The sequence below is a fragment of the Aethalodelphis obliquidens genome, unplaced genomic scaffold (assembly GCF_003676395.1).
Source record: "Aethalodelphis obliquidens isolate GAN/ISIS:26980383/991018 unplaced genomic scaffold, ASM367639v1 scaffold3, whole genome shotgun sequence".
Classification (NCBI taxonomy): domain Eukaryota; kingdom Metazoa; phylum Chordata; class Mammalia; order Artiodactyla; family Delphinidae; genus Aethalodelphis; species Aethalodelphis obliquidens.
The window spans coordinates 34,136,423-34,154,527 of NW_020837947.1; the positions used below are offsets into that span (position 1 = coordinate 34,136,423).

The 18,105-nt window shown below is 39.5% G+C and overlaps 1 protein-coding gene across 1 annotated transcript; it reads left to right on the plus strand.

Moving 5' to 3' along the window:
- Positions 1–14,486: 14,486 nt before the first annotated feature.
- LOC113606401 (protein LEG1 homolog) lies at positions 14,487–17,904 on the plus strand. Its single transcript, XM_027080556.1, has 4 exons — positions 14,487–14,655; positions 14,979–15,163; positions 16,054–16,154; positions 17,658–17,904. The coding sequence occupies exons 1-4, from the start codon at positions 14,538–14,540 to the stop codon at positions 17,902–17,904; spliced, it is 651 nt and encodes a 216-aa protein (XP_026936357.1). The 5' UTR covers positions 14,487–14,537.
- Positions 17,905–18,105: the final 201 nt, after the last annotated feature.

Sequence of the window (18,105 nt, forward strand, 5' to 3'; positions counted from 1 at the left end):
CATTCCCGTCAGCTACATATGAATGATCCAATTCTAACATCCTAACTAGAATTTGTGTTATCACCACCTTTTATTTTAGCCATTTTGATAGGCATGTAACGATATCTTACTGTGTTTTTAATTTCAATTTCCTCAATATCTAATGATGTTAAACATTTTTTCATGTGCTTATTTGACATCCATATCTCTTCTTACCTAAAATGTCCTTTGAGCCTTTTGCCCATTTTTTAAAATTAAAAAAAAATATTTTTGAAGTAGAGTTGATTTACAATGTTGTGTTAATTACTGCTGTACAGCAATGTGATTCAGTTATACATGGTATATACATTCTTTTTTTATATATATTCTTTTCTACTATCCTTTATCATAGGATATTGAATATAGTTCCCTGTGCTATACAGTAGGACCTTGTTGTTTATCCATTCTACATATAAAAGATTACATCTACTCACCCCAACCCCCTCCCCCTTGGCAACCACCAGTCTGTTCTCTATGTCCAGTGATTCTGTTTCTGTTTCATAGATAAGCTCATTTGTGTCATACTTTAGATTCCACGACATCATATGGTATTTGTCTTTCTCTTTCTGACTTACTCCACTTAATATGATAATCTCTAGTTGCATCCATGTTGCTGCAAATGGCATTATTTTGTTCTTTTTTATGGCTGAGTAGTATTCCATTTCATGTATGTACCACATCTTTTTTATCCATTCATCTGTTGATGGACATTTAGGTTGTTTCCATGTCTTGGCTATTGTAAATAGTGCTTCTTTTGACCATTTTTAACTGGATGTGTTTGTTGTTTTGAGAATTCTTTATATAGTCTAGATATAATTCCTTTTTAGATATGTGGTTTGCAGATATTTTCTCTCAGTCTGTAGCTTATCTTGTCTTCATAATAGAATCTTTCACAGAGAAAAATTTGAAAATTTTATGTTCAATTTTTCAATTTTCCTTTTAAGACATTCATTCTCTCAACAGAATCTTTCAGAGGACATTTGTGGGGTTTTTGCTGAGTCCAATTTATCGAATTTCCTTTTATGAATTTTCACTTTTAAGTGCTTTTGAAGTCAAGTCTAAGAACTTCTGCCTAGTCCAAGATTCCAAACATTTTATCCTATGTTTTTCTAGAAGTTTTATAGTTTTATGTTTTACATTTATGTCCCTGATATACTTTTGAGTAGATTTTTTGTGGAAGGTATGTAGACTAAATCAAGGTTTATTTATTTGTCTGTGGATGTCCAGTTTTTCCAGCACCATTTATTCAAAAACTATACCTCCTTTATTACATTGCTTTTGTAACTTTGTCAAAAAATGTGCATAATTTGTGTAGATTTATTTCTAGTCTCCCTATTCTGTCCCATTGATTTATGTGTCTATTCTACCAGCAGTACCACACTGTCATGATTCCTGTGGCTATGTAGGAAGCCAAGAAGAATGATTCTTCCCACTTTATTCTTCTAGTTCAAAATAGCTTTTAGCTATTATAGGGTCTTTCCCTTTCTGTAAAAATTTTAGAGTAAGATTGCTTATAGCTATTTTAAAAAAACTACATTTTGATATGTTGGTAACAATTATATTAAACTTACAGATAAATTTAGGAAAAACTGACATCTTTACTATATTGAGTTTTCCGAACCACAAACATGATATGTCTCCACAAGCATTTAGGTTTTCTTTGATTTCTTTCATCATGTAGATTTTTTTACATGTTTTCTTAGATTCAAACCTAAGTATTTCATTTTCTTTGGAGTGATTGTAAATGGTACTTAAAAAAATTGGTTTCCACTTATTAATATATAGAAATGCTATTGATTTTTGTTTGTTAATCTTGTATCCTGGGTAATTTTCTTGTTGTCCTTCTGTTATTAATTTCTAGCTTGATTTCACTGTGGTCAAAAACCATACTCTCTATGATTTCAATTCTTTTAAGTTTGTTAAGGTTTATTTTATGTTCAGGATGTGTTCTATCTTTGTGACTCTTCCACAGGCACTTGAAAATAATCTGTATGTTGCTGCTATTGGGTGGAATGTACTATAAATGTCTATTAGATCCTAAAGCATTTATATGTTGGCTGTTTTAAAATCTTTGACAGATAATTCCAACATCTGATTTGCCTTGGTATTGACATTGATTGTAATTTCTCATGAAAATAGTGGTTTTTCTGGTTCTTAGCATATCTGGTGATTTCTACTGTGTCTTAGACATTTTGGTTATTATGTTAGAAGATTCTAAGGCCTATATAAATCTTCCACTTTAGCAGGGAATAGCCCTGTTTAGGTTAAGCATATGAATCTTGTCTACTCTTGTAGTCTTTAATCTTAATGACATTTTTCTCAGCTCTTACAATGATATTCTGGTCTGGTGGTTATTCTGGTGCTGTTGGGCTCCCACTCAATCTCTGCTGGTGCTATCTGTAAGGTAGAGGTCACTTCCCTGAGGCACCTGTAGGTGACCATCTAGGTGGGGCCAGAAACTGCAGGTGTGGAGGCCATAGAGACACAGGGCTTCATGCTACTGTCCTTTTGGAGGGTAGGACTGTACATTCATGCCTTGGCTGTGGAGCGGAAATTGAAATGGAATGGAATTGCCTCCTGCCACTTTGGCCAAAAAAATAGAAATGACCACTCATAGGATATTGGTTGAAAAAATATTGAACATCTGCACAGAGCAATGCTAAGTAGTTAGCAAAAAAAATTAAATAAAAAAGATCTCTATGAGGATATATAGAGTAATTTCCCAGGGAAAAAAACTAAGTGAAAAAAATCAGGAAACCAAAGAATAAACATAATATTCTACATTGTGTAGAAGTATGGAATAAATAAGACATAGATACAATAATATGGAAATAGATAAATAGACAGATAAATACAGATGTTATATAGATATATTCATTTAAAAAAAACACAGAGAAAGGATAAACCAGAAACTACTTAATTGGTTACCCATGATGTGTGAGCAAAAACGGATTGGGAAGGGGTAGGGAAAGAAATAAAAATTTGCATATATATTTTCTCAAAGTTTTGATATTTAAAATGTTAATAATCTATGTTAAAAATAAAATTAAATGAAGACAGGTTAAAAACAAAAGACTGAATCCTAACATATACAAATTAACCTAATAACATATCAAAACGATAACACATACTCAGGCTTCACACATACAAATATTGCCTTTGATTACACCGCTAGAATTTTACACCAAGAGAAGCAGGTTAATTACAGTTTTTATATTATCTTTATTCAATTTTATATCAGAGATAATAACTATAGTGCAAGAATCCTAATTTTGTGCCTGCAATCTGTGATGTAGTAAACCACCTCATGTCCTGGAAGATTATAAATGATGTCCTTAAGTAATTTTTCGGCTACTTCTGTTTCAGTGTCAGCACACATTTAGATCACTGTGTCATCCCTTTATACAAAGCACCAAGTTTATTTTCTCAGGTAAATTTGAAGACAGTTCAACAGATTAAATGATAGAAGACACATTGGATTTAGCAAAGAAACTGTGGGTGAAAATATTTAATGCATGTTTACTAATAGTTAACCAAGAAGAAAATATTGTCAAATAAACTTTCAGTGGATTTCACTTCCAGGTTATATTAAATTTTTGCATAAATTAGAAGTGGTTAACAGTTGATAGCCAGACTTTCTTGGTTAACAGTACCTGACAGGGGTCTCTTCAGTGAGGCTGAAGAGAGTTCTTCTAGAAGTGTCTTTTCCAAATAGACAAAATTTCCTGGTAGCAAAGTGCAACTTTTAATGCCTTCATCTCCCAAGAGCACACTGTGAGAAGATTGCTCTACCGAAGCATTGTTAATTTTTTTTTTTTTTTTTTCGGTACGCGGGCCTCTCACTGTTGTGGCCTCTCCCGTAGCGGAGCACAGGCTCCGGACGCGCAGGCTCAGCGGCCATGGCTCACGGGCCTAGCCACTCCACGGCATGTGGGATCTTCCCGGCCCGGGGCACGAACCCGTGTCCCCTGCATTGGCAGGCGGACTCTCGGCCACTGTGCCACCAGGGAAGCCCCATCGTTATTTTTAATAGAAACAATTACGCCTTTGCAATATATAAGTGTTTCCCTTTTCATCGGCTATGGGCCAAAAGAAACAGGAATCAAGTGCTTTGGGTATCCTACGACTATCTCAAAAGTTGAGAGTTTGTGAGTTCCAAAAGGATCTCACAGCAATCCTTTTGGCCAAGGTATTTGGAGGGCATCTACAAATTTCGCCAACTGAGTCTTAATAATGCATAAGTGGAGACTTCCCTGGTGGCGTAGTGGTTAAGAATCCACCTGCCAATGCAGGGGACACGGGTTCGAGCCCTGGTCCGCGAAGATCCCACATGCCTCAGAACAACTAAGCCCATCCACCACAACTACTGAGCCTGCACTCTAGAGCCCGCGAGCCACAACTACTGAGCCCACGCACCACGACTACTGAAGCCTGCGTGCCTAGAGCCCGTGCTCCACAACAAGAGAAGCCACCGCAATGAGAAACCCACAGACCGCAATGAAGAGCCCCCAGCTCGCCACAACTAGAGAAAGCCCACACACAGCAACAAAGACCCAATGTGGCGAAAAATAAATAAATAAATTTTTAAAATAATAATAATAATGCGGGCTTCCCTGGTGGTGCAGTGGTTGAGAGTCTGCCTGCCGATGCATGGGACATGGGTTCGTGCCCCGGTCCGGGAGGATCCCGCATGCCGCGGAGCGGCTGGGTGCGTGAGCCATGGCTACTGAGCCTGCGCGTCTGGAGCCTGTGCATTCAACTAAACCAGAGGGTTAAAGATGATAAGTGCAGTGAAATAGTTATAAAACTGGCCAAACAGCACAAACTTAAAGTACTTGGCCAGTAAAATGAGTTCTTCAATCACTATGAAGTTTTAGAGGAGTTCCCCAGGTAGGGATAATCTTTTCCAAAAGGACTTTTACCACGGAAGAGGCAGTAGGCTGTTTACAAGGGAGGGATTCGGTCTGATGTGAAAATATACAGATTGTAACTAAAACATTTTTACCCGTGAGACAAAGGAAGTTATATGAAATCCATTTTCTAGACTTTGGTCTGTTAGGCAGTTTAAAATGTCTAGGAGCAGTACGATCAGGCTTCTCTGTGTTGTACTTCAGATAAGTGGGACAAGTAAGACAGGCACTTTTTGTGGCCTTATTAATGTTTCTCCCCCAATATTGATTCATGAAGGCTATCATTTTGACAGTGGTGAAGGGTGGGAATTTTAGAGTCTCCAGTGGGACTGGGTTGTTGTTTGGTCAACCCAGAGCTTTCTTTTTTTTACCAAACCAACAACTGTTAAACTTACAATCTTGTTTTTCCTTTCCTGAGGCCAACTGTTGGGCTTCTCTAGCCAGTTTTTCTAAGTTACCATTTGGGGGCCTTTGGAACATGACAGAGGTTTGGCTGCTAATGCTACCTTTAAGGGCAGCATTCCTTGTGGAAATATTGGCAGGGTGATTTTACTTAGCTAACAGAATCAAGTTTAGAATGCCCTGGAACCTTAATAATAGCTAAAGTTGCAGGTAAAAGTATTGCATTCAATAATTACTGAATATAGGGGCCATTTTAAATTTTCTTTCCACAGAATGTAATTCCTCAAAGCCCCATCACTGAGAATCAGAAGGACACTGGAAAGCATAATTAGAAGACTGAAGGCTCATAAAACACTTAAATTTATAATAATCTCTTTCCAATATCCTGGCTTATTGCAATAATAAATGAAACTGGGAGGATTTTGTTTCATTTAAGAGCCTTCATTTCCTGGAGTTGAAGATTAAGAATTTCGGCAGTCTTCCTTTGAGGTGATTCATCTAGAGTATGAGACAGCTGGTTTGCCAGATTAACTGACTCTAGAGTAGACCTAGTTTCCTATTCCATCCTGGTCCTTTTTACTAAAAGGGAAAGGTCCCAGTGCAACTCATGAATAAACATAGAGTTAAAAACTACCTAGGTGGAATCAACATCTAAAGGAAGGCCAGAATTTTCTTTAAAATCAACCTGAAGTTGGTTGTAATTGTCATAAACATGTTCATCTGATTTTTGTGTGCAAGCCTGAATTTTGTTCCAATCAACAGGCTTTGGAAAAACCCTGGAAATCGCTTGATGAAGTCACCTAGAGATAGCTTGAGCCTGATCATATAGTAAGTTAGTGGGCTGATCTCCCAGATGTCATTCTAGAGATCTTTCAGGATTTCCCTATTAGCAGGTTTTATGCAATGCTGAGCCTGGCCTTCACCAGCAAGCATATGAACTAGCTAATATAAGTCAGAGAAACTAGTTTGGTAAGTTTGAATGACAATATTAAATTCCTTAGCAAATCTGTGAGGATCTTCAGTCATTTGGGGAAAATCTTTGACAATGACTTGCAGTTCAAATTTAGTGCAGGGAATATAAGAAATTAAGGGTTTGCTCTCTGCATCCTCCGAAGGCTTAATTTTAAAGGGACAGAGGGGCTTCCGGGAAGATGGCGGAAGAGTAAGACGCGGAGATCACCTTCCTCCCCACAGATGCACCAGAAATACATCTACACGTGGAACAACTCCTACAGAACACCTACTGAACGCTGGCAGAAGACCTCCTCAGACCTCCCAAAAGGCAAGAAACCCCCCACGTACCTGGGTAGGGCAAAAGAAAAAAGAATAAACAGAGACAAAAAGATAGGGACGGGCCGGCACCAGCGGGAGGGAGCTGTGAAGGAGGAAAAGTATCCACACACTAGGAAGCCCCTTCGCGGGCGGAGACTGAGGGTGGCGGAGTTGGGGAGCTTCGGAGCCGCGGAGGAGAGCGCAGCAACAGGAGTGCGGAGGGCAAAGCGGGGAGATTCCCGCACAGAGGATCAGGGCCGACCGGCACTCACCAGCCGAGAGGCTTGTCTGCTCACCCGCCGGGGCGGGCGGGGCTGGGAGCTGAGGCTCGGGCTTCGGTGGGAGCGCCGGGAGAGGACTGGGGTTGGCGGCGTGAACACAGCCTGCAGGGGGTTAGTGCGTCACGGCTGGCCGGGAGGGAGTCCGGGGAAAAGTCTAGACCTGCCGAACAGGCAAGAGACTTTTTCTTTCCTCTTTGTTTCCTGGTGCGCGAGACGGGCGCGAGCCTTGGCTAAAAGCGCGGACCCCAGAGACAGGCATGAGACACTAAGGCTGCTGTTGCTGCCACCAAGAAGCCTGTGTGCGAGCACAGGTCACTCTCCACACCCTCCTTCTGGGGAGCCTGTGCAGCCCGCCACTGCCAGGGTCCCGGGATCCAGGGACAACTTCCATGGGAGAACGCACGGCGCCCCTCAGGCTGGTGCAACGTCATGCCGGCCTCTGGCGCCGCAGGCCCCCCCCCCCCCCCGGGCCCCCCCCCCCCCCCCCCCCCCCCCCTGCCCCGGCCTGAGTGAGCCAGAGCCCCCGAATCAGCGGCTCCTTTAACCCCGTCCTGTCTGAGCGAAGAACAGACGCCCTCCGGCGACCTACACGCAGAGGCGGGGCCAAATCCAAAGCTGAGCTCCGGGAGCTGTGAGAATAAAGAAGAGAAAGGGAAATCTCTCCCAGCAGCCTCAGAAGCCGCGGATTAAAGCTCCACAATCAACTTGATGTACCCTGCATCTGTGGAATACCTGAATAGACAACGAATCATCCCAAATTAAGGAGGTGGACTTTGAGAGCAAGATTTATGATTTTTTCCCTTTTCCTTTTTTTCCGTGTGGATGAAAGGCTCTTGGTGCTGCAGCCAGGAGTCAGTGCTGTGCCTCTGAGGTGGGAGAGCCAACTTCAGGACACTGGTCCACAAGAGACCTCCCAGCTCCACATAATATCAAACAGCGAAAATCTCGCAGAGATCTCCATCTCAACACCAGCACCCACCTTTACTCAACGACCAGCAAGCTACAGTGCTGAACATCCTATGCCAAACAATTAGCAAGATAGGAACACAACCCCACCCATTAGCAGAGAGGCTGCCTAAAATCATAGTAAGTCCACAGACCCCCCAAAACACACCACCAGACATGGACCTGCCCACCAGAAAGACAAGATCCAGCCTCATCCACCAGAACACAGGCACTAGTCCCCTCCACCAGGAAGCCTACACAACCCACTGAACCAACCTTAGCCACTGGGACAGACACCGAAAACAAGGGGAACTACGAACCTGCAGCCTGCGAAAAGGAGACTCTAAACACAATAAATTAAGCAAAATGAGAAGACAGAGAAATACACAGCAGATGAAGGAGCAAGGTAAAAACCCACCGCATCAAACAAATGAAGAGGAAATAGGCAGTCTACCTGAAAAAGAATTCAGAGTAATAATAGTAAAGATGATCCAAAATCTTGGAAACAGAATAGACAAAATGCAAGAAACATTTAACAAGGACCTAGAAGAACTAAAGATGAAACAAACAATGATGAACAGCACAATAAATGAAATTAAAAATACTCTAGATGGGATCAATAGCAGAATAACTGAGGCAGAAGAACGGATAAGTGACCTGGAAGATAAAATAGTGGAAATAACTACTGCAGAGCAGAATAAAGAAAAAAGAATGAAAAGAACTGAGGACAGTCTCAGAGACCTCTGGGAAAACATTAAACGCACCAACATTCGAATTATAGGGGTTCCAGAAGAAGAGGAGAAAAAGAAAGGGACTGAGAAAATATTTGAAGAGATTATAGTTGAAAACTTCCCTAATATGGGAACGGAAATAGTTAATCAAGTCCAGGAAGCACAGAGAGTCCCATACAGGATCAGTCCAAGGAGAAATACGCCAAGATACATATTAATCAAACTGTCAAAAATTAAATACAAAGAAAACATATTAAAAGCAGCAAGGGAAAAACAACAAATAACACACAAGGGAATCCCCATAAGGATAACAGCTGATCTTTCAGCAGAAACTCTGCAAGCCAGAAGGGAGTGGCAGGACATATTTAAAGTGATGAAGGAGAAAAACCTGCAACAAAGATTACTCTACCCAGCAAGGATCTCATTCAGATTTGATGGAGAAATTAAAACCTTTACAGACAAGCAAAAGCTGAGAGAGTTCAGCACTACCAAACCAGCTCTACAACAACTGCTAAAGGAACTTCTCTAGGCAAGAAACACAAGAGAAGGAAAATACCTACAATAACGAACACAAAACAATTAAGAAAATGGTAATAGGAACATACATATCGATAATTACCTTAAATGTAAATGGACTAAATGCTCCCACCAAAAGACACAGATTGGCTGAATGGATACAAAAACAAGACCCATATATTTGCTGTCTACAAGAGACCCACTTCAGACCTAGAGACACATACAGACTGAAAGTAGGGGATGGAAAAAGGTATTTCAGGCAAATAGAAACCAAAAGAAAGCTGGAGTAGCAATTCTCATATCAGACAAAATAGACTTTAAAATAAAGACTATTAGAAGAGACAAAGAAGGACAATACATAATGATCAAGGGATCGATCCAAGAAGAAGATATAACAATCGTAAATATTTATGCACCCAACATAGGAGCACCTCAATACATAAGGCAAATACTAACAGGCATAAAAGGGGAAATCGACAGCAACACATTCATAGTAGGGGACTTTAACACCCCACTTTCACCAATGGACAGATCATCCAAAATGAAAATAAATAAGGAAACACAAGCTTTAAATGATACTTTAAACAAGATGGACTTAATCAATATTTATAGGACATTCCATCCAAAAACAACAGAATACACATTTTTCTCTAGTGCTCATGGAACACTCTCCAGGACAGATCATATCTTGGGTCACAAATCAAGCCTTGGTAAATTTAAGAAAATCGAAATTGTATCAAGTATCTTTTCCGACCACAACAGTATGAGACTAGATATCAATTACAGGAAGAGAATTGTAAAAAATACAAACACATGGAGGCTAAACAATACACTACTTAATAACGAAGTATTTAATAATACTTTAATAACTGAAGAAATCAAAGAGGAAATTTTAAAATACCTAGAAACAAATGACAATGGAGACACGACGACCCAAAATCTATGGGATGCAGCAAAAGCAATTCTGAGGGAAGTTTATATCAATACAATCCTATCTTAAGAAACAGGAAACATCTCGAATAAACAACCTAACCTTGCACCTAAAGCAATTAGAGAAAGAAGAACAAAAAAACCCCAAAGTTAGCAGAAGGAAAGAAATCATAAAAATCAGATCAGAAATAAATGAAAAAGAAATGAAGGAAATGATAGCAAAGATCAATAAGACTAAAAGCTGGTTCTTTGAGAGGATAAACAAAATTGATAAACCATTAGCCAGACTCATCAAGAAAAAAAGGGAGAAGACTCAAATCAATAGAGTTAGAAATGAAAAAGGAGAAGTAACAACTGACACTGCAGAGATGCAAAGGATCATGAGAGATTACAAGCAACTCTATGCGAATAAAATGGACAACGTAGAAGAAATGGACAAATTCTTAGAAATGCACAACCTGCCAAGACTGAACCAGGAAGAAATAGAAAATATGAACAGACCAATCAGAAGCACTGAAATTGAAACTGTGATTAAAAATCTTCCAACAGGGCTTCCCTGGTGGCACAGTGGTTGAGAGTCCGCCTACCGATGCAGGGGACACGGGTTCGTGCCCTGGTCTGGGAGGATCCCACATGCCGTGGAGTGGCTGGGCCCGTGAGCCATGGCCGCTGAGCCTGCGTGTCCGGAGCCTGTGCTCTGCAACGGGAGAGGCCACGACAGTGAGAGGCCCGCATACCACAAAAAAAAAAAAAAAAAAATCTTCCAACAAACAAAAGCCCAGGACCAGATGGCTTCACAGGCGAATTCTATCAAACATTTAGAGAAGAGCTAACACCTATCCTTCTCACACTCTTCCAAAATATAGCAGAGGGAGGAACACTCCCAAACTCATTCTACGAGGCCACCATCACCCTGATACCAAAACTAGACAAAGATGTCACAAAGAAAGAAAACTACAGGCCAATATCCCTGATGAACATAGATGCAAAAACTAAGTGTCCATCATCGGATGAATGGATAAAGAAGATGTGGCACATATATACAATGGAATATTGCTCAGCCATAAAAAGAAACGAAATTGAGCTATTTGTAATGAAGTGGATAGACCTAGAGTCTGTCATGCAGAGTGAAGTAAGTCAGAAAGAGAGAGACAAATACCATATGCTAATACATATATATGGAATTTAAGAAAAAATTGTCATGAAGAACCTAGGGGTAAGACAGGAATAAAGACACAGACCTACTAGAGAATGGACTTGAGGATATGGGGAGGGGGAAGGGTAAGCTGTGACAAAGGGAGAGAGAGGCATGGACATATATACACTACCAAACGTAAGGTAGATAGCTAGTGGGAAGCAGCCGCATAGCACAGGGAGATCAGCTCGGTGCTTTGTGACCGCCTGGAGGGGTGGGATAGGGAGGGTGGGAGGGAGGGAGACGCAAGAGGGAAGAGATATTGGAACATATGTATATATATAACTGATTCATTTTGTTGTAAAGCAGAAACTAACACACCATTGTAAAGCAATTATACTCCAATAAAGATATTAAATATATATATATATATATAAATAAATAAAGGGACAGATTCTGACAAGTTCAGAGGAAAAGGGAATGGGGAGAATTTCAGAGAAAGGGGAAGTTGGGTGAGAGTGTTATCATGGGGGAATTGAGGGTATAGAGGAGGTGTGGGTGGTGTAGAAGGAAGGGGGATGATGGCTTCAGAGGTGGAGTCTGGACAGGGAGAGCTGGGGAAAGAGACAGGTGGTGCTGAAGGAGGAACCAAGGGAGAAGAGCATGAGGCTTTGGGAGACATTTTATCTTTTTTTAATTGTTTGTCTCAGTTCATCTTAAAATCTTAATTTGCAGAGATACAATTTTAGACTCCCAATAATATTGGGAAGCCTCAAAATACCAATTGAAATAAGCATTTCACTCAGTTCTGGAAATTTTTAAGCTATTGTAGTCCAATTTGGTTTTAAGAAAATTGTTTGGAGATTTCAAAAATTCCCCATAATGGCCATTGATTTTTTTTTTCTTTTTTTTTTTTTTTGTGGTACGCGGGCCTCTCACTGTTGTGGCCTCTCCCGTTGCGGAGCACAGGCACCGGACGCGCAGGCTCAGCGGCCATGGCTCACGGGCCCAGCCGCTCCGCGGCATGTGGGATCTTCCCGGGCCGGGGCACGAACCCGTGCCCCCTGCATTGGCAGGCGGACTCTCAACCACTGCGCCACCAGGGAAGCCCCGGCCATTGATATTTTTAATTGTTGTTTGGCCAGATTGATCCATTTAGTTGCAAATGTGCACGAGGAAGGACCACTGTTTTTAAATATAAAATTGGCTGGAGTCCGGGGGGGAGGGCGGAGGGCACTCTTAAAATTCTTAGGTAACTGGTATCCCATTTCTCAGATGTTTTTCTTTAGAGTGAAAGTGAGGTAGGAGGTAGATGGGCCCCAGGGCTGAGCAGCTGGGGTTTGTCAAGTGGAGTAAATCGGAGCTTTGTTTTCCCTGACACTCCAAGGACAAAATTAGTGGCAGGAGCTGAGCCCTGCTGGAGTAAAGAGATAAGACGACCACATCTATCACTCCTGAGGTCAAGGAAACCTCCCCAACTGCACATGTACAGGAAGGCTCCTTGGGGGGTCAGAAACGGAGGGAGCGCCATCCCATAGTAGGTGTTTTAAAGCCTCCCATAAGCCTCCGCTGGAATCCATCTTGGCAAAAAGATGTGTGCAAATATTGGATAGGGCCCTAAGATAGGTCAGATATGAGAAAAGAAATGAGATAATTGGCCAGAGGAGAACAAAGACTCAGAAGAACTGCCCCTATATAAATGATTTGACTTTCTCTTTACTGTACTTCTCCTCATTAAGGAGGACACCCACACCATTCCTCTCCAGGTGTGTATTCCTGTTTTGTTTCTGTCTAAATAAACTCTTTCTCTGTGTGCTCTCCCACATGTTGTGCTGTGTCTCTATTAATAAACTTTGTACCTGTTTTTGCAGTTTTTGCCTCCTTGAAATATTCTTGCTTTCAAATGGGGGCAAGAGCCAGGGCAACTTTGCTTCTAGCCTCTAGCCCCTGGTGGTCTAGCAGATAGGATTCCTGGTTTTCATCCAGGCTACTCAGGTTCAATTCCTGGGCAGGGAACTAAGATCTTGTTTCAAGACCAGTAACTGCTGTCTCTCTGAGATCAAAGAACAATTTTCAAGCAGCTTGAAGAGCTTACAGCTCAAACAACTTACAAGCCTAATACCAGCCAATGTTAAAAAACAGCTTGGTCCCAGAGAAGCCAGGCTAAAAGTCTTTTCAGCCAATTTCCAGAAAATAACCCCTTCCAAAGGAATAAGTCAAAGGCTAAAAAACCAACACGATTTCAGTGAAGCAAGGGATTCTTTCCCCTGTCCCAAAAGAATGGGTCTAAGGCATTTCAGCCTGCTTCAGTTGAAACAGTGTAATCTCAAAATCAGACCAAAATGCCAAACAGGTACTTTCATATAGAACAAGGACTTACCCAGAAAGACGAAACTTAAAATAGATCCCAAATAAAGCCTACAGAGCATCAAATGCAAAGAGAGCATGAGCTCAGATCTAGAAGAAAGACATACCTTCAAACTCCAGGGTCACTGAGAAAGCAGTGAGTGATAATGGGGTCAGTTGTGTGTACCACACCTGTTTGCTCACAAGCCCAGAGCCTTTGAGGATCTTCTCTGGTCCCTGCATGGACCGCCAAGGTGCTGACCAAATAAACAAATAAATAGACAGCCAAATATTTCTCTAGGGAATATGGGTTTTTTCAGGATCAGCAGAGAATTGCAGTTCAGAGTCTGCAACCATGCAAAACAACATGCAAGTGCCCGCATGGCAAGGGAAGGAGCACACTTTTATAGAAGAAAAAGGAAGTTGGGAGGGCTATAGTAAGCAAAGAATCCATGGCTTTTCATTGACTGAATCCTTGTGAGGAAAGAAAAGGAGTTTTTCTTCTTCCTGTTGGGATCTGCTAACATTGCAAGGTATGAGAGCTCTCCATTCTGGTCTCCCAAATTTTAATTTAGTTTAATTTGGGTTTCTGGTTTTTTTTTTAATAAATAAATTTATTTATTTATTTTTGGCTGTGTTGGGTATTTGTTGCTGCGCACGGGCTTTTCTCTAGTCGCAGTGAGCAGGGGCTACTCTTCGTTGCGGTGCGCGGGCTTCTCATTGCAGTGGCTTCTCTTGCTGTGGAACACGGGCTCTAGGCACGCGGGCTTCTGTAGTTGTGGCTTGCGGGCTCTAGAGTGCAGGCTCAGTAGTTGTGGCGCTTGGGCTTAGTTGCTCAGTGACATGTGGGATCTTCCTGGACCAGGGCTCGAACCCATGTCCCCTGCATTGGCAGGCAGATTCTCAACCACTGCGTCACTAGGGAAGCCCTGGGTTTCTGTTTATTCATTTTTTTACAACAGTGATGGGAAGGCTGACACAATTCTTTAAAAGAAAAATATTTTGTGCATTTCTGTAAACCTAATGTATCTAGTATATCTACAGCTTAAAAATGAGCCTTGTAGACCCAGCCCTTGATCCTTTCTCTTTAGCTGATCCCACCCAAAGGGCAGACTGTGGCCATGAATCTGGGGATCATCTATGTATCTCTGTGGGCAGTTGGTGGGCTGGTGAGTTTAAGGTAACAATCAAAACTCAAATTGATGACCTTTCCTCAAAGAATCAATTCAATCTAGAATCCCAATTATAGAATCAAAAATAGAAATGAGAACTACTGCTTTTACAAAAAAAAAAAAAAAAGGAAAAATCTCTTTGACCCAAATATTGTGAATGTTTTGACATGAGGTTTTAGACACTATTTTAAAAATTAGTAGTTAATTTATCCAATTATGAAAATATCAATTAGAGAAAACTAGTAACCTCAAAACTTGCTCTAAATACATAGGACAAAAGTAGGAATTTGTAATACATTAATAACTTTTTGTTTATACAGACCTTAATTATTATCTCTCTGCAATACCCTTCCTTGCTATGGTTGATTCTGGCATAATGGGAATATCATCAGACAATGTCACCTTTCTGCCACCATCCAAGGATCAGATGAATTTTTGTTATAATGTTTCTAGCTGTTATTCATCCTTTCCAGATACAATGAAAAAATGGAATAAATTTTACCAGGTTTTGGCGGGGTTTTTTTTAGGGTTTTAAGTAATACTCTTCGAGAGTAGTCAAGTAAATTTTGAATAATATTTAATGTAAGATTTTTTATGCATCGAACAGTATGTTCCTAAGGAATAAAGTTCTAGTATCTAAATCTTTATTAGGATGACAACAATATTCATATGAGCAGATTACTGCATGACATCATATCTCATTAGCACCCACATTAATATGAAGACTGCCCTATCCATTCTTTTCACACCAAACAAATTATATTCAAAACCTGTAGAAATTACGTCTTCATAGTGCATGTTCATCACATTTTCAGGTCAAGTGAGCAGTAAACTCTATAAATACTACTAGGGAATAGATTGCGGTGAATTTGATCAGCTTATTTCAACTCACTTTATAAACCATCACCTGCGCTGACTAAAATGATAATCTGACAATCAGAATCAAATGTTGATGTCCAAAGTGAAGTGTCATGGGTGAGAGAGTAAATGACCAAAGATCAGGTTTCCCTTTAGAGAACTTGTTCATTATGCTGCATATGATTAGGTGAAAATACTCTTATACCTCCTCCCATTTCTGACTTTTAAAACTTTGTGGAAAGTTCATTGCACGGCAAAAGAAAAACAAATAAATGAAATACTACATTATAAAATTCTGAGCATTTCAAAACCATATGGTTTATTTCTTTCAAATGGATTCAGTAATACTAGTAATTATTATAGCTAATATTAAGCTCTTTGGGGAGAATTAAGCATTAAGTTTTTTATACTTTAACTCTTAAATGTTCTCCCCTCGTTTAGAATATTGAAAAATTATATTTATCAATAGAATTGATTTTCAGAAAGAGAGATTGTTATAATTGCGTAAATATTAATAACATTTTCCTTCTTGGATAGCAGGTAAAGTCGTATTCTAGAAACTTTGGTGACCTCTTGAAGTACTTATGGGTTGCACATGTCTCATCCCTGAAGGTTGTTCATGAAAAATTTCACAGTAGGTAAGAATGGATCTAAAGTTATTTTTTTAATCTTACACTATCTTTCTATCTTACACTATCTTTTTCACTGAAATGTTTTTCAATTTACCTATATGTCAACCATCGGGAAGTATTATGATAAAGATAAAACTGATAAGAAAAAATTTTACTGGATAAAACTTGAAAGTATTTTATAAGTAGGTATATTTCCAGACCAGGTGATACAGATAATACAGATATAACATTATTCATTACAAATTAAAAATGAAAATTTCTTTGTCAATAAGAAGAGAAAATGGAACGTAAATTGAAAACAGTATGGAGAGTCCTCAAAATATTAAAAATAGAACTACCATATGATCCAGCAATTTCACTGCTGGGTATTTTTCTGAAAAAAAAAATGAAAACACTAATTTGAAAAAAATATATGCACCCCTCATGTTCATTGCAGCATTATTTACACTAGCCAAGACATGGAAACAAGTGTCCACCGACAGATGAATGGATAAAGAAAATGTGGTATATATACACGGTGGGATATTATTCAGCCATAAAGATGAAGGAAATTTTGCCATTTGCAATAACATGGATGGACTTTGAGGGCATTACTCTAAGTGAAATAAGTCAGACAGAGAAAGACAAATACTGTGTGACCTCACTTATATGTAGAATCGTTAAAACAAAACAAAACAAAAACAAAACCCCCAAAAAACAAAAACCAAGCTCATAGACACAAAGAACAGATTGGTGGTTGCCAGAGGTGGGAGGTAGGTGAAATGCGGGAAAGGGGTCAAAATGTACAAATTCTAGTTATAAAATAAATGTCATGAAGACATAATGTACAGCATGGTGACTATAGTTAATGGTATTGTATTGCATATATGAAAGTTTCTAGGAGAGTAGATATTAAAAGTTCTCATCACAAGAAAAAATTTGTAACTGTGTAGGGTGACTAATGTTAACTAGACTTGTGGTGATCATCTTGCAATATACACAAATATCAAATCATTATGTTGTACAACTAAAAAAAAGAGAAAAATTGTCTGTCTAGTATATATCATTAGGAAAAAATATCAAACTACCTGAAAATCAGGAAAAATTCTCTATAGGTTATTTCATTTTTCAGTGGTTACCTGAAATGAAAATCATGTGTTCTTAAAGAGATATCCAAATCCAGCAGAAATTGAAATTGCTAATCCTCTTTGATTTATATCTTTACATTTTGAAACAATGAGAGTTGGTCACATTCCAGAGTTTATGCAAGTAGAGCATGTTTTATGAAGAAGGCAAAACATTTGACTAAAAGTACATATTTTCTGGGATGATAATTTCTAGATTTAAATTCTAAGAACATCTCTTCAAAGTTTCAAATCTAGGGGCTAAATCAATACCATGTTTTTACAGTCTGTAATCTAAAAAGTAGAATAATGTAGTTTTGAAGAAATTAGCTGTTTTGTAAGTTCAGTTGGCAAAGTTCTGAGTTCACTAATTCTAAATGCATACTCCCCCTCACTTGTCTATTAGGTTACAACATTACTCTAAACAAGAAGCAGAGTTTGAAAGCAGCAGGGCTTTGTTTGTGGATTATTTAGCTCCACCCCTCTTCCCTTCAGCTTTGATTAGAACATATGGACTCCAGAAGGGCCTGCCAACACAAATGCTTGTTAGTGGGAATAAAGCCCCCTTCATCAGTGACTTTACAGGCTTTCAGAACACAGTCCTGCTTGGTGTAAATTTTCTCTACAAAGTGTATAAGTATACAGAGAAGTGACACAAAGACTTTATTTTTTTGTAAGTTCTATATGTTGTGTTGATTTCATAGGTAATGAAATATCATTAGAATCATAATTATGAATCACTACAACAGATCGTCTAAAGAAAGAAATGTTGACTTCCTGTACGTATCTGTTTCAAAGTTTTCACAATAACCTTTGTAGGCTTTTTTTTTTTTAATTTATTCTTGGCTGTGTTG

Coding starts and splice junctions, on each gene's coding strand:
- LOC113606401 (XM_027080556.1), top strand. CDS start 14,538: ATGAGCCTTGTAGACCCAGCCCTTGATCCTTTCTCTTTAGCTGATCCC. Junction 15,164..16,053: donor AATGGAATAAATTTTACCAG/GTTTTGGCGGGG, acceptor CTTCTTGGATAG/CAGGTAAAGTCGTATTCTAG. Junction 16,155..17,657: donor CATGAAAAATTTCACAGTAG/GTAAGAATGGAT, acceptor CTTGTCTATTAG/GTTACAACATTACTCTAAAC.